Source organism: Schistocerca serialis, chromosome 9, assembly GCF_023864345.2.
Source record: "Schistocerca serialis cubense isolate TAMUIC-IGC-003099 chromosome 9, iqSchSeri2.2, whole genome shotgun sequence".
Taxonomy (NCBI): Eukaryota; Metazoa; Arthropoda; class Insecta; order Orthoptera; family Acrididae; genus Schistocerca; species Schistocerca serialis.
Genome location: NC_064646.1, coordinates 435,648,597 through 435,672,382, shown reverse-complemented (window position 1 = coordinate 435,672,382; position 23,786 = coordinate 435,648,597). Strand labels below are relative to the sequence as shown.

The window sequence follows — 23,786 nt, the reverse complement described above, 5'->3', positions numbered from 1 at the left end:
TGCAGTTTGATGATGTAATTTCTGCTATTGAAGGTAAATTTGCCACTGTCGAGGAAGATGAGAATAAATTTCAAGAAGCTGTTAATGAACAGACTAATCTGTTGCAAAATGATGTAAAAACTTACGGGAGGAATGTGAAAAGACTGAGACAGATCTGTTAGAGACAACTGAAGGAATGACTAGCTAGGAAGTTGTTATTCCAGAACAAATTTAAAGTCATACGGCATTACTAAAGGGCTTAAAGAAAAAATTTTGGGAGCTAAAGATTATTTCGGAGAAGGAGATATCGAAGTATAGGGAAAAAATTAAAGCAAACAGTTGGGAAGGTTGAAGATTGAGGGTCTGCATATGTGTCTGAGCATCACAAGACAGAGTGAAACATGATATTCTCATGAAGCAAACCTTTAATCATTCTAGTTTTTGCAGTCTTGCATGTTCATTTGAAATTACGTTGTTAAAAAAATCAATTTCTGTGCTATTCTTACAATCCTGCTGAAATGATTAGCATTTGGCTTTTGAAACTACTGTCACATTTACATCAAAATATTCTTGCTGGTCAGTTGAAAGATGATTTAGATGGCTTTCAGAGTTTGAGAACTTGGAATATGAAAGTAGTGGTGGGAATTGTCGTGATAGAAAAGGTAATCAATATGTTTATCTGGTATAGTCTGTGCTGAGCGAGTCGGCGCTTCAGAGATGTAAAGGTGTAAGTTTATGCCCTGTTCTTTGTTTACCGTGGACTAAGGTGAGAGGAGTAATTATTGGATAAAGTGTAGTGATGAAGAGGCCAAACATACCTTCGTCCTTAGTTTCGTATGGAACTGAAATCGGTATATGTGATGTACACGTACAGGCAAACAGACGATTACAATTTTGGAAAAAGTGGATGATTTATTTGAGAAAGAGCTTCACAAAGTAATAAGTGAATTACGCGTTGGTCGACTTCTATCTCCCTATTCGGCTTGCGCGGTAAATCGCCAAAATCTCGAGATGGTAGAAGGGCTCCAGGAACCCGACTGTCGTCCGCCATACGGCCCGACAGCCAGGTGCGATCTTCCCATTTCTTTTCATGGTACGACCTCTTTCGTCGTCATCCATTGCACCCTTACAGGTCGCCGACACGTCGACGATATTCTACGCTAGGTTTTCATGGCCTCCAGGGCCAGCAATCGTGGGCTTACATTTCAGGAACATACAGTACGGCCATAGATGGCGAGAGTTTCTACTGCTTGTCTTCATGCTTGCCAAAACCTATCTTTGTTACCGAGGTGTCCGTAGCTCTTCCTAACTGAGAACTTTTGGAGCATTATGGGCAGCGCCCTCCAACCAGCGTTGGGTTTTAACAATCTAACATGTCATCTAGAGAGAATTTGGCACAGTAGCCCTCAGGAGGACATCCAACAATTCTAACAATCAGTTACAAGCCGAATAACTGCTTGAAAAATGACCTGAGATAGGCCAACGCGTTGTTGACTTGCTCAGTTTGTGAAGCTCTTTCTCTTGAATAAATCATCCATTATTTTCTGAAGTTGTAATCATTTGTTTGCCTGTTCATAAACATCGCATCTACCGATTTCCGTCCCATTCATCCATGGTACGTTTTTGTTTTTGTCTTACAGTGCATTTTTTCAAAAAAATGCTTAGCTTTAGGCAAACGAACGGTATGAATCTTGTGTGTCTGATGGTTGTAATTGTCTGTCAGAAGGTATTGTCTCTTCTGTGACTCGTGTTCCTGAAGTCTTTGCATTTGTTAACCTTAAGACATTCATTGGACAGAAATTCAGAGTTTGACACACAAGTGACTATGACGGGCTGTAGAATGATATATCATTTTTATAATTTTTAGCTGTTAGAGCTGTGGTACTTCTGCACTTATTGTACCCCTAAGTATCCGAATTAATTCTGAGTTCTAGGCGACTGATGACCTCAGAAGTTAAGTCGCATAGTGCTCAGAGCCATTTGAACCATTTGAATTAAATGTTGGTCACAGCATCACTTCACGGCTGTGGAGATGATTCTAGCAAGAAAGGGCGGGAGGATTGGCAAGACTGACAATGCGGAACGACCCAACGCCAGGGTTGCTATCCTTCCTGAAGTGCGTGGAGCCGCCCCACCAGCGCAACAACCGCTCGAGTGGTGGGCTGCATGGCATGTGGGACTCCTTACATTAAGTAGGAAGTTATCCACATTCAAACAATCTGTGTAACATTAGCCGGGACTTAAATGCTGTCCACAGCATCACTTCACAGTTACGGAGGTGCCTTTAGGAAGGAAGGGCAAGAGCACAGGCAAGACCAACAATGTGCAACGGCCCGGCGCCACGGTCGCTATCCTGCCTGAAGTGCGTGGAGCTGTCCCACCAGCAAAACGTGTGCTCTGGCTGCTGAGATGGCAGGTTCCTTCACACTGTCTGTCAAGTGGAAATCCCTAGGTTAAGCAAGAGACCACCCACATTTTAAATGCCGGCCGGAGTGACCGAGCGGTTCTAGGCGCTGCAGTCTGGAACCGCGAGACCACTATGGTCGCAGGTTCGAATCCTGCCTCGGGCATGCATGCGTGTGATGTCCTTAGGTTAGTTAGGTTTAACTAGTTCTAAGTTCTAGGGGACTGATGACCTCAGCTGTTAAGCCCCATAGTGCTCAGAGCCATTTTAGAACCACATTTTAATGTGTGTTTTTGACATCAAAACACATTCTTTCCCATGCCTTTCCGTCATAAATAGAATCACTCATGGAGAAAAATGGCTGAGGAATAGTGTCGGTTTATGGACACTCTCCACTGCATCCTAGTTCTGCCTCCTAAGCAGAGTAGCTCCAACCTAGACCTGCTTGCCTGCATAGCTGCGCATATCTTCCGACCCTAGTTGAAGTGATGACTGGGCCGTGCGTGGCTCGTGTTCCCGCCATCATGTATTTTACACCCTGGTTTTAACGTACTTCCACCTCACTGCGTTAATTTTAATTACTCGTGTCACTGAGCTGCTGCTTGGCCTGACCGTGACCGGCGCTAGTGGGCGCGTATCGATATATCCCCTCTCGTAGTATCTTTGCTCGACTGCTATTACTTCCCGGTTGTTGTCGCTCGTAAGCCAGTTCGGGTCGCGAGTTCGGGCTGCCAGTCAGTTGGAACGCGTCTGGAGCGCAGTCCGGACCTGCCAGTTGGGGAGGCGGCACTAGTCGGGTTGCAACAGCAGTCAGGTCTGCGTCGCGTGGCTCACCCGACAACTGCCGCCACGCATCACTTGATCCGGGCCACGGTCTTGGTGGATCATCGGTCGGTCGTCCTACCGGACGACGCGTTTTGGCTCTTCGATCGTTCATGAGCTGGCTGTGTGTGTGTGTGCATCGACTCCCAATTTGTCTTCGTGCGTGCTTAGTTACTGTCGGGTATCGTTCAGGTCTTCGTGCAAGTGTTTGTCACGTTGTGTGTAGTTGGCGTTATTTCCACTGACGATTATTTTAGATGTTGTCAGCGTTCTGTGGAGTCGGTTGGTTGGTGTGGACCAGGGAAGTTATCTCCGCGCGGTGCAGTCGGCTGGGGCCGCTGCTGGTCCCTGCGCAGTGTCTAAGCGTGTGTGGAGCTGTCCGATCGCTACGAGCTTCGTGGTTCACCGACCCAGGATGTCGTCAAGGTTGAGTAGTGGTTTCAAGTACCCAAGCCACGTCCATTCATGTTGTGTGGATCGTTTCGGTGGTTCGCTGTTGGGGAGGTTTTCCTGTGAGCAACACCGAGCTGCCATGCAGTGGAGTTAACTACATAGCTTCTGTACAATTGAAGTGCACCAGCGGAATTTTCTTCCTGGCCAATTCAGGCAGCGTCCTTTCCTCACCTGTTGTTGCTGTCCAACACGGTGTGTAGTTTTGACAGCTAACACATAATTCATTGTGGATAATCACGTTTGTAACCTTTGATGTTTGAGTTCTCATGTACTGATTGGTGGCAAGCAAGTCGTTGTGTCGGTCGGTCCGTGGCTTTCCCCTGGTTGGATTCTGACGGATCAAGTGTAGTTGGGCTCACCACCTCTGTCACCCAAGTGAATGAGGGCAGACCGACCTCCCTGGATGCTTCTGAGTGCCGTTTTCTTTATTGTCCTTCTCACCAGTTTTTAATTGTCTGTTTATAATCTATCTTAGCCAATGATTTAAAAATTCTTGTTTTTACTGGACTTTATCTATTTTGAATTTTGGAAAATCAATTGTGGGCCTTACGCCTTTAAAACCTTATTCTTGAAATTACCCTTTAAGCAAAACATTGCGGCCTTCTGCCTTAAAAGATTATGGTAGTATAAAATTTTCAAATTTAATTGTGGCCCTCAGCCGCTTGTATTGCACTTTGCATATGTATGTTCTATCTACTTTGCCTTGTGGCTTTCCAGCCTAGCTGTGATACCATATGTGTTTTAATTATTTTTTTTGCTATTTTAACTGCATTTTTATTTTGTTGACTTTTAAGATTACTTGTTTGGAGGCCTTCAGCCGTGAAATAATTGCCTTTTTGAAATTCGTAGTTCTAAAGGTTCGGCTATGTGCCGTTTAGGTTTAAAGCTGCTATTAAATTACAATAAATTACAATTTTGAGTGAACCGGTCCAACACCTTATTTGGCCCTTTCCACAATCGTAAGCACCTGTTCTGCCCTGTGGGTTTAGCGGGCGTTTCAATCACCTCTCAACACTTTTCATAGTCCCATACAACTTGGCTAATAAATGCAACTATGTACACAATTATTCCTCCCTCCCTTGCAACCACACCCACATGGATGTGTATCTGGCCTCTTTTCGTACACGGGCCGGATGTCATCTAATGATATTTCAAAACAGCGATGATATACGCTTTATTAACAGGCCAAGTGATCTGGTCACCTGCCCAGGGTGGCTGTACCATCATGTTTATGCCAGAAAACCAGGGAGCGGAGACAGCAACAGCATACCATCCAGTATTCTCACCGCCGTGCGGAGCGGCCGCGCGCTTTGAGGCGTCGCGTCACGGATTGTGCGGCTGGTCCCGCCGAGACCTCCCTCGGGCATGGCTGTGTGTGTTGTTCTTAGCATAAGTTAGTTTAAGTAGTGTGTAAGTCTAGGGATCGATGACCTAAGCAGTTTGGTCCCTTAGAAATTCACACACATTTGAACATTTGAGTACTCTCACCAGCGCAACGCAGTCACACGCTACGTGTATCTGAGCGACACTGACAAGGAGAACACGGCACGTGCCATAACCCGATTTCCCGAAAACTTCGCTCCGTGCAAAAGGAGTCAAAATAAGTGAACGCATGTCTCAGCTTATCTGTAGATACTCGCCTGCTTCTGAGAAAACGCCCATCAAAGTTTTCGACGTATGTTTCATGCCTTTTTAGCTCGCAATAAGCTCAGCTCGACCGGTGGAACCGTGGCCAATGTCGTGGCCTCTCAGTTTTACATCCTGAGTTCGAAATTGTTTTAATTTATTTCACTTCTTTCGTTTAGCTACCCATGTCCATAGAAGGTTACTAAACGAATGTTTCTTATTAAGTTAGGGGATGCAAGGGCATTATATTGGTTGTAAAATTACCACTGGATTCCACAATAAGCGTCAAACATTTACCATATATTATGTGTGTGTATGGAATTTTCAGGGTTTACAATCTATTAAAATTATCATATTCTTATATTTCACTCTTATATCAATTCTTAATTCATATATTTATTCCCATGTTTATTCTTCAGGAAGATTTGGTACATTCCTTTGGAAGATGAATCAAGATACACTAGAGGAATTTCACTGTGAACAATTACTTTTCTGTCCATTTACTGTTTTCTTATTCATTCACTATTCATACGCCAGGACATTATTTCAGTATACACTGGAAAACAAACATACAGTATTCTTCTACAGACATCAGTACAGAAGTGGAAAGTAAAAATAAAAATAATAATCTGGCATCGAATCGGAGCACAAAAGTGTGAAGGCACTGTGCCATCGCATAGGTTGAAAACTTTAACTGTCGTTTTCTCAGGAACAGTCGAGTATCTACGGATAAGCCGAGACATGTGTTGGCTTATTTTGACTGATCTTCCATTGTGCGAAGTTTCTGGGAAATCATGTAATTGCTCTCGCCATTTTCTTCTCGTGAGTGAAGAACAAAACCAGAACATACGATATATCTCACCTTGGCTGGCAGTATCTGTAAAACTGCCTTACCCAGTGGTGTCGTTATTATCCATAGCTGTGTCTGTTGATTCCTCGCCTGCTGTTTCAGTAATTGATGATAATGATGATTCTTTGACCCGGTCTATGTCAACAGATTTTACTTATAATATAATTTCCTGAGCTGTCAAAGTATCTCTTCTCCGGTAGTCATCACACGCTTTTTTGGCCTGATACGGGTCTTTTTAGGTCTCTGTCACAACAGTAAAAGGCGATGTTACTGTAAAAAAGGTAGATCTGATCATGTGATCTAATGGTTTTTGTGCTGGCGTAAACTGTCGTCAGCACACCGGTCGGCAAAGATGTAGCACGAAGATCGACAGCAGGCGCTGGGTCAAGTGCACCCATCACGAGGGAGGCCAGAGACACACCGACAAGCAACATGCCGACAACGTCCTCTCGACAGCAATTATTAAGACCACCGCCGCTGACCCCTGACTCACTCACTAACTCACTCTCCAGTTTGGAATCTGTCAGTCCCCTTGCAGAGTGGGTCTCTCGCTATGATAGTACATAGCGACCAGAATTATGACAATAGTCAGATAACCGATACTGTGAGCAAGAAGACTTTTACTGATGAGCTTGAACCATAGAACATGGACTCTATTACAGTTAAGTAAAACTTAAAGTTCAAGTAAATAAAGAACCGCACTAATACATGTGTGCATTTGTGTTGTAGAAAGAGGGTACTGGCCATCCATAACAACGTCCTCTCCCTTGCTTCCTGTGGTACAAGACTCTACAGTTTTTGTTTTTCATTAGTAACGACAAGATCACTGACTTGATTCCCAGTAATCATTTCCAGTTTTTCTGTGGTGGCACGGTCTGGATGTAGAGAAAACTCTTGTAGTGAGTCCGATATTAACAGTCTGTCCTCTCAAAATATGTCATCCATCAAGTTGTAGAGCTGAAGATCTACGAACTTTTACGAGATAACTTCACCTGGTAACGATATCACTCATTAGCTGCAGCCTGTATATTCACTGACTTGCTCTCGGAACACGTGCTCGTAATTGTTTTTTGTGTGATGTACAACAGCTTTATCTGTGGAACTTACTTCCCTTCACATATCGTGTCTACTGGACATGATGGCGTCATGTTCCAAATAATGTAGCTTATTGCTGACCCACTACTGCCACAGATATCTTCAACCACTCCTTAACTATAAATGTTTTCCTGGAGGCGTGGAAGCCGGGACTAGCTAAGCCCTTACCTTAAAAGGACGCTGCCATAGCACCTTTGATTATCGCCGTATTTGCATTCTCGCTGCACTGTCCAAGACCTTAGAATATACAGTTCACGACCTGTTAGAAAATTACCTAACTACACACAGCCTATTAGACAAATACCAATAAGGTTCGTGTAAACATCGCAGCACAACATCTGAGCTTGAATCTTGCCACGGACGCACAACAGACAACTATCACGTGCTTCTTAGACTTCATCTCTTTTCTCTTTTTGTAGTACGTAAATGATGTGTCATCACTCATGTCCTGTTGCAAATACCAAATATGCGCTGATGACCTCCAGTTTTACCCAAGTGCAAAATGTAGAAACCTGAAGTTACGGAGAATCTCATTATCAATCTGTGTGCACATTAAAATGGGCAGGAGATGTAAGGTTAAAGCTCAACTCATCCTTGGTTGATCATTCTGAGCTCTTATGGGACAAATATCAACTTTTCTCCTTCAGCAAAGAGTCTAGAAAAATCTAAATTGGACTCAGCACGTAATTGTAATGTGTAAGAAGGCATCAGCATCTCGCCATGTTCTACAACTCTCCCATCTTGACCTGAAAAAGAAATTTCTACAAACAGCTATGCTTACAATTATTGTTTACAGCGATGTTATGCTTCATGGCTTCTCTCAGGCAAGCTCAAGGTGAGTGGAACTGATTTTGAATGTCTGTGTCGTTGTATCTGTAAAGATCGACTCTTTTATCGCGTTTCACCAACTTGTGCACAGCTATCATGGCTGTGTACAGAAAAGCACAGTGTTTTCCATTCCCTCTGTCTTCTCTACCATCTTATCAACGTACAGTGTCTGTCATATCTCTCCTTGACCTTAACGCTCTTGTCTGGACAACATGGCAGAAATACCTGTTATCAGCACTGCAAAATTCTTTCTGCCCCACCCCATTATTCAGCCACTTTCTCGAAGCCCTTCTCAATAGCTGGAATCCGATTCTGGAACAACTTCCAGCTTTATATCAGAGAACAAAATAACATCTACAACTTCAGAAGATAGGTAATATCTACTAAAGCAACAATAACATTACTATTGCCCCTGCACCGTCTCGTTACTCATATTTCCCTTTCTAACCTGATCTTCGTCATTTCTCAGTCTTCTTAGCATATGTAGTCTCCTTAAATTTCTTTTTCCCAGAACTCGCTATTTCAGAAAACATCTGTTTCGTAGCCCTATAAAGCCTTCTTATATCTGCCACTATTATTACTGTTATCAATATCACAATTATTGTCATTATTATTATTACTCTTAGCACTATCAGTGGCTGCAGCTCCAGTAGTCCAAGTAATGCCACTGTTAACTAATTTTGTTCATAGTCAGTATAATTTTCTCTCACTGTCACTTCATATACTAATATCATTTTAATATTGGTTGTCATATTGAAACATTTCTTAGGTAACTATGATGCAATAGACACCGTACGTTTGAAATGCTGGTTCGGTGTAAGAAAGGGCCTGATCACCCTAATAAGATCAGTTTAATTAAATATATGAATAAATATTTCGGCACAACCTGACAGTCCACAAGATTTCATCACTGCATTAAAGAAACTTTACTGGAAACACGACAATTAAGATAAATTGAACAGTATTCCAGGAGTCGCCTGCAAGTGGTTGCTGTCCCTAGTCCGCTGATCGAGATATTGGTTTCAAGGTAATGACGTCATGTGCAATCTGTATCATCTACTGTCTAAGGTTCTAGGGTTGATGACAATGGTAAGCATCTGAGTTCGTTATGGGAACAGTGATTATACGAGACCGTGGTAGTGATTATATGGCACTGTGACAGTGATTATATGGAACTGTGACAGTGATTATATGGGACTGCAGCAGTGATTATAAGATACTATGACAGTGATTATATGGTACTGTGACAGTGATTATATGGGTCTGTGGCAGTGATTATATGGGACCATGACAGTGGTTATATGGCACTGTGGCAGTGATTATATGAGACCATGACATGATTATATGGCACTGTGACAGAGATTTTATGGGACTGTGACAGTGATTGTAAAATACCATGACAGTGATTATATGGGACTGTGACAGTGATTATATGATACTGACAATCACTATATGTGACTGTGGCAGTGATTAGGTGGGACTGTGACAGTGATTATATGGCACTGTGACAGTGATTTTATGGGACTGTGACAGCGATTATAAGATACTATGACAGAGATTATATGGGACTGCGACAATGACTATATGTGACTGTGAGAGTGATTATATGGGGCTGCGGCAGGGTTTATATGGGACTGTGACAGTGATTATATGGCACTGACAGTGATTATATGGGACTGTGACAGTTGTTATATGGCACTGTGGCAGTGATTATATGGCACTGTGACAGTGATTTTATGGGACTGTGACAGTGATTATATGGGACTGACAATGACTATATGTGACTGTGACGGTGATTATATGGGGCTGTGGCAGTGATTATATGGGACTGTGACAGTGATTATATGGCACTGTGACAGTGATTTTATGGGACTGTGACCGTGATTATATGGGACTGACAATGACTATATGTGACTGTGACGGTGATTATATGGGGCTGTGGCAGTGATTATCTGGGGCTGTGGCAGTTATTATATGGGACTGTGACAGTGATTATATGGGACCATTACGTGAGAATGAGAATGAGAATGGCAACATACCTCCCCTGCATCGACGGCATCCGGGTCGAGCCGGCAGGCGTGCATGAGCGCCGTGTCGCCGTCTGGAGAGAGCACGGCGTCCGGCCCCGCGGCGCACTCCGTGGCGAGCAGGCGGCGCAGCTGGGCCGCGTCGCCCGCGTCCATGGCGCGCACCAGCAGCCGAACCCAGGACCGCTGGTCCGACGTCCCCAGGCTGTCCGAGTCGCACACCTCATTCTGCGCAACACAAAGGTTCCCCACGTCCCAAATTCGCGAACTTGCATGGTGTTAGCTAGTTACATGTTTCACAGAACATTTGAACGGTTCTTGCACCGAAGTGATGTGGAACAAGTCAGTTTACAGGATGTGTATACCTGATTAGTGTTAATATCAATGACACATTAATATCTTTAGTTCTACTCATGCAACTACATTTAACTTTTTTCACTGCATTTTTTAAACAGGCTAGCAGTTTTTAAGTAGAAATTGCTCAATGGAATAGAAGGAGTTGTATAGGAGAAATGAATTTAAATCAGATTTAAAACTTGATTCGCTACCTGTCATACATTTAGTGGGCAAATGATCATACATTTTTATTGTTGCATGTAGAACTCCTCTCTGAGCTACTGACGCTTTAACAGTGGTTAATAAAATCATTTTCTTCCCGCTAGTGTTGTAGATATGTACATCGCTGTTCTTCACAAATTGGGATGGATTATTAATTACGAATTTCATTATCGAATATCGCACGTATTGCGACGGCGCACTTAAAATGGCTAGCTTCTTGAAGAGGTACCTGCGTGACGTCCGTGGATGAACACCACATACTATTTTTACTGCTCGTTTTTGTACAATCAACGTTTTCTTTCTGAGTGATGAATTACCCCAGAAAATTATTCTGTACGACATTATTGACTGAAAATATGTAAAATATGTCAGGAGGCTGACACGGTTGTTTCCAGAATTAGCAGCTATACGAAGAGCAAAAGTAGCTGAACGTAATTGTTTGATAAGCTCAGTAATATCCTTCTTTCAACTCAAGGTTTCATCAAATGTACACCCAAGAAGTTTCACTACACACGAAAGGGATGATTAGGGGATAATGAAACAAGCAAATAGTCCTGCTATACTTAGATCCGGAAACCAATGCTTTCCCCGACAGATGTATGCACAAGTGCGGACATGCATCTGTTGCATCACTGCTAATGCTTAAGACTACGTTCACCCTGCAGCTTCACTGCTGCACACCACTGCCGTTTAGTAGCTCACGTTACTTTCACGCTTACGAAGCGAATATTGACTGTGAAGCGACCAATCATAGCTCTTACCAGCAATATGGGACCAGTAAGGCTGCATCATAAACCTCACCTTCTGTTCCAGGTACCAGGCACCAGCGAACGGAAAACGCAGTGTGCACCTGTAGTGCTTCGAAGGGCTACCGTGGCACCACAAACATTTTCAAATCAAGAGATGGATAATATCCACTTAATGTACGTGTGTATAATGGCCGCGGGCTGGAGGCAAAACGACTGTTTCACCTACGGAAAATAGTTACCTTCATGGAAGAAGATATCATTTCTCGTACCAAAAGGCTACAGACAGAGTAGTATGAATTACAATCACGTTCTATATGTACATATACGCGGCTACTCTGCAATTCCCAATTAAGTGCCTGGGAGAGAGTTCATCGAACCACCAAGCTATTTCTCTATAGTTACACTCTCGAAAAGCGTACGGAAAAAACGAAAACTTAAAACTTGCCATGGGACCTCTGATTTCTATTATTTTATTGCAATGATCATTTTTCCATACGTAGCTGAGCGCCAAAAAATATTTTCGCATTTGGAGGAGAAAGTTGGTGTTGTGTACGCCTCTGTACACAACGGTAAGGAGAGGTGCGCTACAGTAAGGTGTGGCAACTGTCGTCAAAGGGAAACTGGAAACGAGCAGAAATGATTAGCGATAAGATTATCATAATAAACAAAAGGTTTACTAAACTTGTATTCCTCTAAGTGAATGAGGCCGCACTACAATATTCCAGGAAGAAACAGCTATCACAATGTCAACACTGAGGACGCTCGATGTTACTAAGCATGAACGAGGATGTAGCGAAGAGGCTCCAAGTGCAAATGGGCAGCGCGGCTGCCGCCGGCTATTCTACACGCATCAAAAACAGTTTTGCATCACCCCGGTTCCCAGAAACCTGAAGACAGACGTTGGCTGTGGATATTGTATCACAGACACAGTCCCTTTGACTCTTCAGAGATGTCACTAAATCCGTCCAAAGATGTAAACAACCATGCATGAGCAGCGCCTGTTAGACGGAGGGGGTCCGACAGCCGATCAGTTCCAGTCATTCCACCAGGAAGGAGGTACACGGCTCGTGTCGTCTGTAGTTGAACCATGCCTACACGGTAAATACCGCGGTTCGCTCGTGTCCGCATTGTTACTTTGTGCCAGGAAGGGCTCTCAACAAGGGTCCACGCGTTACGGAGTGAACTAAATCGATGTTGTTCAGACATGAAGAAAATACAAAGACACATAAACTGTCAATGACATGCCTCGCTCAGGCCGCCCGAGGGCTACTCCTGCAGTGGATGACCGCTACGTATGGATTATAGCTCGGAGGAATCCTGACAGCAACGCCCCCGTGTTGAATAATGTTCTCGTACAGCCACAGGACGTCGTGTTACGACTCAAACCGTGCGCAAAAGGCTGCATGATGCGCAACTTCATTCCCGACGTCCATGGCGGCGTCCATCTTTGCAACCACGATGCCATGCAGCGCGGTACAGATGGGCCCAACAACATGCCGAATGGACCGCTCAGGATTACCATCACCTTCTCTTCACCGATGAGTGTCGCATATGCCTTCAACCAGACAATAGTCGGAGGCATGTTTGGAGACAACCCGGTCAGGCTGGACACCTTAGACAAACTGTCCAGCGAGTGCAGCAAGGTGCAGGTTTCCCTGCTGTTTTGGGTGGCATTATGTGGGGCCGACGTACGCCGCTGGTGGTCATGGAAGGCGCCGTAACGGCTGTAGGTGAATGCCATCCTCCGACCGATAGTGCAACCATATCGGCAGCACATTCGCGAGGCATTCGTCTTCATGGACGACAATTCGCGGCCGGCCGCGGTGGCCAAGCGGTTCTAGGCGCTTCAGTCCGGAGCCGCGCGACTGCTACAGTCGCAGGTTCGAATTCTGCCGCGGGCATGGATGTGTGTTATGTCCTTAGGTTAGCTAGGTTTAAGTAGTTCTAAACTCTAGGGGACTGATGACCTCAGATGTTAAGTCCCATAGTGCTCAGAGCCATTTGAACCATTTGACAATTCGCGCCCGCTTCGTGAATGATTTCCTTCAGGATAACAACATCGCTCGACTAGAGTGGCCAGCATGTTCTGCGGACATGAACCCTATTGAACATGCCTGGGGTAGATTGAAAAGGGCTGTTTATGGACGACGTGACGCACCAACCACTCTGATGGATCACTCCGAAACGCCGTTGAGGAGTGGGACAAGCTGGACCAACAGTGCCTTAATGAACTTGTGGAGAGAATGCCACGACGAGTATAGGCATGCATCAATGCAAGAGGACGCGCTCCTGGGTATCAGAGATACCAGTGCGTACAGCAATCTGGACCACCACCTCTGAAGGTCTTGCTGTATGATGGTACAACATGCAACATGTGGTTTTCATGAGCAATAAAAAGGGCGGAAATAATGTTTATGTTGATCTCTGTTTTAACTGCCTGTACAGATTCCGGAACTCTCGGAATCGAGGTGATGCAAAACTTTTATTGATGTGTGTATATTGCGACGGTGGTACGGAGCCTCTGGAGGTATGGCTCAACAGGCGCGCACCATTGGGTCCGCCTGATCCCACACAACCACTATCAGCATCTGACAGATACCTGCAATTCCACTGTCAACTTTGTGACGCCGGTGGAGTGGTATCGATACGTGATACCACAGTTGGTAACTGAAATTTTGTTATGAGGTCCTACTGCAACGAAAAACTTCTTTGTTTTAATGACTGCCACCCCAGCTCCTGTATCATATTCGCGACACCCTCGTCTATATTTCGCTATAATACAAAACGAACTACCCTTCTTTGAACTTTTTCCATATCTTCCATCAGTGCTATCTGACGTGTATCGCACAGAGTGCAGTAATACTCCAGAAGAGGACTGTACAGTGTTCATAAAAAGATATTGATAGTTATCACACTTTGTCAGCGATAATCAACTTCAGATTTAATAGGAACTACTGCTGTCAACGAATGTAGGAGAACAATCTGACTTTAGACATGGGGTGTCTTGTACAGGGCAGGTATTGAATGTTACCCTCCGTATTAAGGACGGCTTCAAGAAAGGTCTTGTCGCCTGTGTTGCCTTTATTGACCTGATTGTGGCCTACGATCCGGTAATTTCTCCCAAAGATGTGCAACACAACCAAAGATTACGGCTTTATGAAGATCACTGTAGAGCTTTTCCGTAACAGAAGATTCTGTGTTAAATCTCAAAACAAAAACAAAATGGTGGCTAAAAACAAAGAATTTGAAGGCATTGAAGGAAACTTTCATCTGCTCTTGATGACGTGGGAAAGTAGAGTGAGGTCAACAACGTGAAGCCAAACCAAGCAAAATAGCAGTCAGAGCTTTCCATCTCCGTAACAGGTATGTTAACTACAAGTGAAAGGTCTCATGGCTGGGAACTCCTCTCAGTCATAGCTCTACCCCTAAATACTTTGGGGTTATTTTTGATAATAGTCTGATATTCGAGGAACATTGTGACAGTGTCACAATGAAGGTGGCAAAACGAAATCTTATCTTAAAAACCTCTAAGGTACAAGTTGGCGAACAAACCCGCATTGGATGTCGGCTCTGTCCTTGAGCTATTCGGCAGGAGAATATACTTCCCATGTGTGGTACCAATCTTGCTGCTCGAAACAGACTGATATTGCTCTTCACCAAATTTATCACCAGGTGACAGGATGCTTGACATTAACCCCAGTCGATAACATTAGCGTTTTGGTCGAAATAGTTCCATCCAATATCAAGCAGATAGTAACAGCAAAAAAACGCAAAGTCAATACTGATGACAGACGTCCACTTCATGAGCATGAACCTGTTGCTCGACATCGCACGAGGAAAAGTTTCATGTCAAGTACCTCCTCCTTAATAAAGTCAAAGGGGGAAGAGAGGTTTCAGTGCTGGTAGGAAAGAGCTAAAAGAGATTGGATACCACCGAGAGAAGAGCTTCCTCCAGGAAACAAATTGTTATGGCTGACATGGAGATCACTTAATCGTATTCATCTGGGCACTGGCCGAAGTAAAACTGCTATGTTAAAATGGGGACTGTGTGATAACCAAAATGTCTTCTGTATGTGCGGTGTTGAGCAGATAATGGTTCAAATGGCGCTGAGCACTATGGGACTTAACATCTGAGGTCATCAGTCCCCTAGAACTCAGAACGACTGAAACCTAACTATTCTAAGGACATCACACACATCCATGCCCGAGGCAGGATTCGAAGCTGCGATCATAGTGGTCACTTTGTTCCAGACTGAAGGGCCTAGAACCGAAGCAGATGATGGTCCATCTCTTTCACTGCCATGTTTATACCAGCTCCACAGGCACTGTGACGTAAGAGGATTTCGCATCAGGGAGCCCACATGTAGTGCAACTTGCTTAGGCATTACAATTCATTTAAATGGTTGTGATCGACACGCTAAGAAGAAGAATTAACGCAGCTCCATCTCAATCACTTTTGGAGAGAACCTTGCAATGGGAACTGCATGCATTGGGCATATGCATTCAGGTACCAAACAAAAGATCATTTGTTGCAGTGTAATACAAAGCTGCATGTCTTCAGAGAGCTAAACAAAACAACATCTGGATAGTTGGTAACAGGTGGCATGTAGTGTGGTCCTAGGGGTGGCGATTTGTCCTCTTTTCAAATGATGGGGAGTGTTGAGTGTGACAATGAGATGTTCAAACTGTAGCGCATGGAGGATGTACTTCAGGCTGGAGGTGATTCTGTGGAGCTTTGGAAGAGTGTTCCAAACCATTGTTTGGGGCAACTCAATCAGGTTACCATGAATATGAACGAGGTTGGCTATTTAGACATTATCAGTGACCAATTGCTACCATTTCTTCTACGTCTTCATCATAAATATGTTGTGGACACTCCCATTTTCGAAGGTGACAACTACTCTGTCCGCAGGGGTGCAAGCATTCATTCCTGATTTGAAGAAAACTTACGCCCCCTAATGTACACCACCTTACTCATCAAATCGCCAATTTTTTAAAAAAATGTGTCGGACTGTTTTCAAAACCAGATGAAACGTTGATGAAGGTTTCTCAGCGCACGCCGCTGGTCCACCGCAGCCACCCGAGGTCTAGTGGAGGGGGGTGACCGTGCATATAAATAGCCCGCTCTCCGCGAATCTCGACACTTCGCCAGAAGATGAGTAGTATGACACTTCCCGAAACGTCGCGAGATATCAACGCTACCATCCGGCTGGAGACCCCTACAGTCACAGATGAAATGTATCAGTCATCATCCTAGCTATTTGGCAGCTCTGCTAGATCTAATCATCAATGTGCGGCTTCAGCTGCATGTGGCATAACTGAAGATAACTTACCAATGAAAAGACCCGTAACAGTTATAAAAAGTATTGTTTCCGTAAAAAAGATTTCACAACCCAATTTCTCCACATGTGTCACTCCATCAGTTGCATTTGCAAAACTATAAATCAATAACAACACCTACCCACACCGTTAAGATAATCAAAACTAACCAGAACCAATAGAAATTCATAGGAAAAAAAATGCTACACGTACATTAAAATGTGAGACCACAGAAGTTAAAATTGGTTAAAATATGTTAAAATAGTGCATCACTAGTTCATGGCGTACAACAGCACATTCTCTTCAATCCTACGTCTGGCAGAAAGCCTCTCACAGAGGAGGACCTACATAAAAGGACAAATGTTCCCAATTAAAAGAACGGAAATCACCATTAAAAGGAATTCAATATATAAACTATTAACGGCCTGACATCCAAAATCCCCATTACAATGGTACAGGTTTAGCGTTGGGACCCACTTGGATCCACATGAAGATGGCTTCAATTGAAAAATTAATTATTCCATGCTCTGAAATCCGTGTGGAGAGCATCATTTCAACACTGAACATGTGCTTCAGCCACTTTTTTATTTTATTTATTTATTTAACCATCATGATCCATCGGGCCAGGAAAGACACAGTTACTTGGTCAAGGAATGAGTCAGTATGTAGTGCACAGAATGCTGATCAGAAAATTTGTAAGAGAAAGAATAAAACACGAAAAATGTTACGAATAAAGTTCTCAAATAGTGCGAGGAACTCCAGTGTAGAATAGAACGAGTGTGCTGATTGGAATCACTCTATGACTATAGGGCAGGCTTCAAAACTCTACTCATTATTGATAAACAAAGATTAAAAGCAAAGCATCGTCATCATTTAAAGAAGATCAATTTTGTTAGAGGAAAGGGGAGTCATAATTGCACTATGAATGATTTTAGACAGTAGAACTGAAATGATCAGAACAACAATGACACATTCATTAACTTCGAGAAGTCTTCGATAGAGTGGACTGGAAAATACTGTTTAGATAACTCAATAAAATTGGAACAGACTTTAAAGATAAACCGATTCTCAATCTACACAAAAATCAAAATACAGAAATACATGTCAGTGGTATTAACGAAGAGGATAGAATAAGATGATGTGCAAGACAAGGCTGTCCTCTATCTCCATATTTATTTAATTTATCTATACAAAGACCAATACAAACAATGAAAAGCATCACCGAATGGATTAAAGTAATGGTAAAAAAATAAACTGCATTCGATTAGTTGAATATTTAAAGAATCGAATTCAATGTATAAAACGCATCTTAATGTTAATGACGTCGTATCTATTGGTTATACGATGTACAATGATATAACGTCACAGGTAAATGCAGTGGTATTGTGGATGCTGTCTGCATACTGTGTTGCGATTAAAGTTAGTAGTAAAGAAAGCTGAATAAAATGTAGTAAGCGAAAAACTTTTTCCTTTCAATACTTTGTGGAGATGTCAGCGAGAAAAATTTCGAAGAGGCGTTAAGTCATGTGTTTATTGGAAGGCGCTGAGCGCTCTCCTTCTGAAATACCGGATGAATACGAGATGCTACACAAAATATCCGAGAATTTCACTGTAAAAATCAGAAAACTATATTCACATCCTAATGTCCTCCATCACCTTCAAAGTGGACATCTCGGGGCGTGTATGCAACGATCCCAGAGTTGTTCCCATTTTTTGAAGCACTCTTGGAAGGCCGTAGGGTGAAGAGGGTCCAGGTCCCGTTGCGATTCCAGTTGGATTTCTTCAATCAATTCAGAACGTCGTCTTTGAACGCTATTTTCATCTTTGGGAACAGGTAGAAGTCGCACAGTGCTAGGTCTGACGAGTAGAGAGAATGGGGAACCGTTTCCATGTTGTTTTTTGCTACGAATTCCTTCACAACGAGCGAGATACGCCTGGGTGCGTTGTTATGTTCCACCAACCAGTCTTCCGTTTTCCACAACTCTGGCCGTTTGCGCTAAACATTTTCTCTCGGTCACCTCTAAAACCTATGAGTTACACTGCCCGTTGACAGTCTGATCAGGTGACACAAACTACTTATGCACTCCAGAATGAGATTTTCACTCTGCAGCGAAGTGTCCTCTGATATTGAACTTTCCTGGCACATTAAAACTGTGTGCCGGACCGAGACTCGAACTCGGGACCTTTGCCATTCGCGGGCAAGTACTCTACCAACTGAGCTACCAAAGCACGACTCACGTCCCGTCCTCACAGCTTTACTTTCGCCAGTACCTCGTCTCCTACCTTCCAAACTTTACAGAAGCTCTCCTGCGAATCTTGCAGGTCTAGCACTCCTGAAAGAATGGATATTGCCTCAGCCTGGTGGATGTTTCCAGAATGAGATTTTCACTCTGCAGCGGAGTGTGCGCTGATATGAAACTTCCTGGCAGATTAAAACTGTGTGCCCGACCGAGACTCGAACTCGGGACCTTTGCCTTTCGCGGGCAAGTGCTCTACCAACTGAGCTAACGAAGCACGACTCACACCCGGTACTCACAGCTTTGCTTCTGCCAGTACCTCGTCTCCTACCTTCCAAACTTTACAGAAGCTCTCCTGCAAACCTTGCAGAACTAGCACTCCTGAAAGAAAGGATATTGCGGAGACATGGCTTAGCCACAGCCTGGGGGATGTTTCCAGAATGAAATTTTCGCTCTGCAGCGTAGTGTGCGCTGATATGAAACTTCCTGGCAGATTAAAACTGTGTGCCGGACCGAGATTCGCAGGAGAGCTTCTGTAAAGTTTGGTAGGTTGGAGACGAGGTACTGGTAGAAGTAAAGCTGTGAGAAGGGGGCGTGAGACGTGCTTGGGTAGCTCAGTTGGTAGAGCACTTGCCCGCGGAAGGCAAAGGTCCCGAGTTCGATTCTCGGTCCGGCACACAGTTTTGATCTGCCAGGAAAGTTACTCATGCACTATTCAGCGATTAGCGAAAAAGATGATCAGCATTGACTTCATGCTGCTGCGAACTTGTCGAGCTTTTTTAGTCCATGGAGAAGATGGCTTTCCCATTTTGAAGATTCGTTTCAGAATCATAACCATAGACCCAAGATTCACCACCTGTTATGACTCGGGATAAGAATTATGGACAGTCAAGTCTTAGTTGACGCTCAGTGCATGTCTGAAACCCGAGGTTTCACTGGTCGACAGTCTGCAATTGTTATCATGTTCCGCTCGTCGACGTGGATCACATCATGCACTTTCAGGACCATTTCCGGCGCTGTTCGTGTTGACGGTCGAGTAGAATGTCTGTCGTCTTCCGCAGATTCTCAGCCTTCCCTGAAGTGCTTGAACCACTCAAATATTATACTTGATATAGCGCACTCTCACTAAATGCCTCTTTCTATATACGGTGGGTTTCAGCTGCAGTTTTCTTCAACTTGAAACACAATTTCATGCAAACCCATTGCTCTTCCGCGTTATCCATTTCACAATTCGGATAAGCACTAAAACACATCCTGACACACACCACTACAACTGCATGAGCCAAAGACGACGTTACTTTGTGCCACAGTAGCTAAGACGTGTACCATGAGACACCTAGAGACGGAATGTCGTACTGCTACTGGTTTGGTTGGTTGGTTGGTTTGGGGAAGGAGACCAGACAGCGTGGTCATCGGTCTCATCGGATTAGGGAAGGAAGTCGGCCGTGCCCTTTCAGAGGAACCATCCCGGCATTTGCCTGGAGTGATTTAGGGAAATCACGGAAAACCTAAATCAGGATGGCCGGACGCGGGATTGAACCGTCGTCCTCCCGAATGCGAGTCCAGTGTCTAACCACTGCGCCACCTCGCTCGGTGCTACTGGTTTGACCGGTGCAATTAAATTCTCGAATATTTTGGGTAAGTTGTACGCCGTGAGTTAAACTTCCTCAAGATATATTGTGTAAACAGTTTCTGATTTTAATATGTGACTTATTCTGTTGAACTTCTGATGTAACATTTTACCTCTTAATCAGTAGATTACTACAGCAATTTAGACATTTAAATTCGGCCAGATATGTACGAAATACTGGCAATCAAGTATTCTTCATCCCTGGGAACCGTTAGATAGGTAACTGGCAACTGAGGCTTTGCACCTGTCAATAATTCTGTCTCATTTCTTGGAAAATCACAAACTGAGAATAAATACAAACAAAACTAAAATAATGGTGATACATAAATCGGACAGACAAGTAGGACAAACATTGAGATAAAAAATGCAGAACTAATGCAAGTAAATGAGTTTTACTACTTGGGAAGTAAAATAACAGATGGTAACAGGATATTAAGAGAAGATTGTAATAATAAGACAAGCCTTCAGAACTAAGAGACCACCTTACACAGAAACAAGAAAGAAATTCATCAAGACATTTATTTGGAGTGATATGGTTACTAAGTGTGAATTACTGGGGAACAGGAAAAGAAAAATTTTAGAGTCAATAAAGACAGTCAAATGGAGAAGAGCCACAAAAATATCTTGAACGGAAAGAAAATCCACTGAACAAATACTGAAAGAAACTAAAGAGAAAATGACATTGACATGACACAGCGAAGGAAAATTAATTGCGCGCCTGATTTGATATTAAACCTTCATAAAATAAAATTAGGAGCAAAAATGTGGGAATAAAAGTAAGAGTAGGCACAGAAGAACAGTAATACAAATTGTTATCAGCGGAAGGAGCTGCAACACCTACAATTAGGTGTTGAAGATGGTGACGGACAGAGAAGAACGACTACATCAACAAGACGCTGATGATAATGATGGCGACGATGATGATGACTATAGAGGATGGTTCATTGATAGTGACCGGGCCAAATATCTCACGAAATAAGCATCAAACGAAATAACTACAAAGAACGAAACTCGTCTAGATTGAAGGGGGAAACCAGATGGCGCTGCCATAGGTAAAACTGATATCAACTGGGTTATTTAAAATAGGAACTCCCATTTTTTATTACATATTTGTGTAGTACGTAAAGAAATATGAATCTTTGTGATAGATGGCGCTGTAATAGTTACAAACGTATAAGTACCTCGTATCACGTAACAGTCCGCCAGTGCGGACGGCATTTGCTTCGTAATACATTACCCGTGTTAAAATGGACCGTTTGCCAATTGCGGAAAAGGTCGATATCGTGTTGATGTATGGCTGTTGTGATCAAAATGCCCAACGGGCATGTGCTTTGAATGCTGCTCGGTATCCTGGACGACATCATCCAAGTGTCCGGACCGTTCGCCGGATAGTTACGTTATTTAAGGAAACAGTAAGTGTTCGGCCACATGTGAAACGTCAACCACGACCTGCAACAAATGATGATGCCCAAGTAGGTGTTTTAGCTGCTGTCGCGGCTAATCTGCACGTCAGTAGCAGACAAATTGCGCGAGAATCGGGAATCTCAAAAACGTCGGTGTTGAGAGTGCATGGTGACGACTTTGAATGTCGTGTACAGTTCTGCCACTCGGCAGACGAGAAATTACGGGACGATGACAGATTTTTTGCACGCGTTCTATTTAGCGACGACGCGTCATTCACCAACAGCCGTTCGTCTGAAATTGTGAGCCGTATATTTGTGACTGTTACAGCGCCATCTATCACAAAGCGAAAAAAGTGGTCCAACTAAAACATTCATATTTCTTTACGTACTACACGAATATGTAATAAAAAATGGGGGTTCCTATTTAAAGAAACGCAGTTGATATCCGTTTGACCTATGGCAACGCCATTTAGCGGGCCTACCGCAGCGCCATCTGGTTTCCTCCTTCAAGCTAGACAAGTTTCATTCTTCGTAGTTTTTTCGTTTGACACTTATTTCGTGAGATATTTGTCCCGGTCACAATCAATGGACCACCCTGTATATCAGTGAACTACATGATGACATAACCGTAAATGATTGACAACGTACGTTTTTGGTGCCGGTACTCTCTCACCAACAGATATACGACTCAAGTCTTGTAACTGAAAAGGTGGCGTCAGACGCTCCTGTGGGAAATCACTCAATCAACAAGTACGTATCTCTCTGGAGCTTGCGTGCTCGCCAATGTTTGCGTGTCGCCGGGACATCGGTTACGCGTTGTCATTCCATTATGTTCCAAAACGCTTTATTCTCTGGGGAAACAGCTGATAAACTAGGCTCAAAGTAAGTACTTTCCTTAGTCAGACCTCTGTCCACTTCCGCTTTCATCCGAGGGCGAAGAAAGGCCTGTCGAAATGACTGCAACTTTCTGCCAATATTTACAAACACAATTTGAAACTCCCTGCGTACATTTTCTACTTTTTTTTATTGCTTTACTTTATAGGATGTAAAGAGGTCGTCAGACAGGACGACTAGGCGTGTCCTCGTTGAACCAGAGGACATGTAAGAGCAGCTACGCTGTCTCACATGCATGAAAGACGATATTTTTACCTCCAAGACTGTATCTTTACGTAGAAGAGTATTTATTTGAACTAATGTTGGTCAATGTCAACTTATAGCCATTTTCAGGTGGACCTGTCAGTAAATATATGACTGCGTCGATCTGAAAAGAAAAACCATGTATTCGAAATTAAAGAGTGGTGTTTTTAAGTAAATATTGTTCTATACCAATATACCGTCTCTGCGAAACTAATACCGTCTTGTTAGGTATTTCAAAGGACCGTGGAACGACAGCTGAAAAAGCTTTCTCAAATAACAGAGAAAATAAATCAAGTTGGCCACGCGTTAATCTGAGCCCCCTCTTTCAAAATACGAATTCACAACCGATTACGACCTTCTCACGCACGTTTCCTAAATCTAAGCATTGGAGTAACTCTTTTTTTTTTACATTTAAAAACAGATAACTTCCATGTGAAGTTTTAGATTGCAGTAAACGGCTCTATGCGAGAACAACACAAATTTCAGCATTTTATCAAAAGGTGAGTAACTTACGATGTGACTCACAGCAGGTAAAGCCTATCAATATTTGAAAGCGAATTACAGTAGGGAAACTTTCAAACATACTCAGGCGGACGAGCAGTCGATAAACTACATTCTAAGACAAAATAAACGATGAATCACGAAGGAATTATCCGAATGGGACGGAGA

At 43.4% G+C, this 23,786-nt stretch overlaps 1 protein-coding gene and 1 non-coding gene across 2 annotated transcripts in view; one reads left to right on the top strand and one right to left on the bottom strand.

The window, feature by feature from the left end:
• LOC126419688 (transient receptor potential channel pyrexia-like) overlaps positions 1-23,786 on the bottom strand; it is a 213,010-nt gene that overhangs the window by 134,868 nt on the left and 54,356 nt on the right. The window contains exon 3 of the mRNA XM_050086872.1: positions 10,097-10,312. Within this exon, the coding sequence (XP_049942829.1) occupies positions 10,097-10,312 (216 nt within the window). The remainder of the gene's footprint in view (positions 1-10,096; positions 10,313-23,786) is intronic.
• Positions 19,550-19,624, top strand: Trnap-cgg (transfer RNA proline (anticodon CGG)). Its single transcript has one exon. It is a non-coding gene; the product is annotated as a tRNA-Pro (tRNA).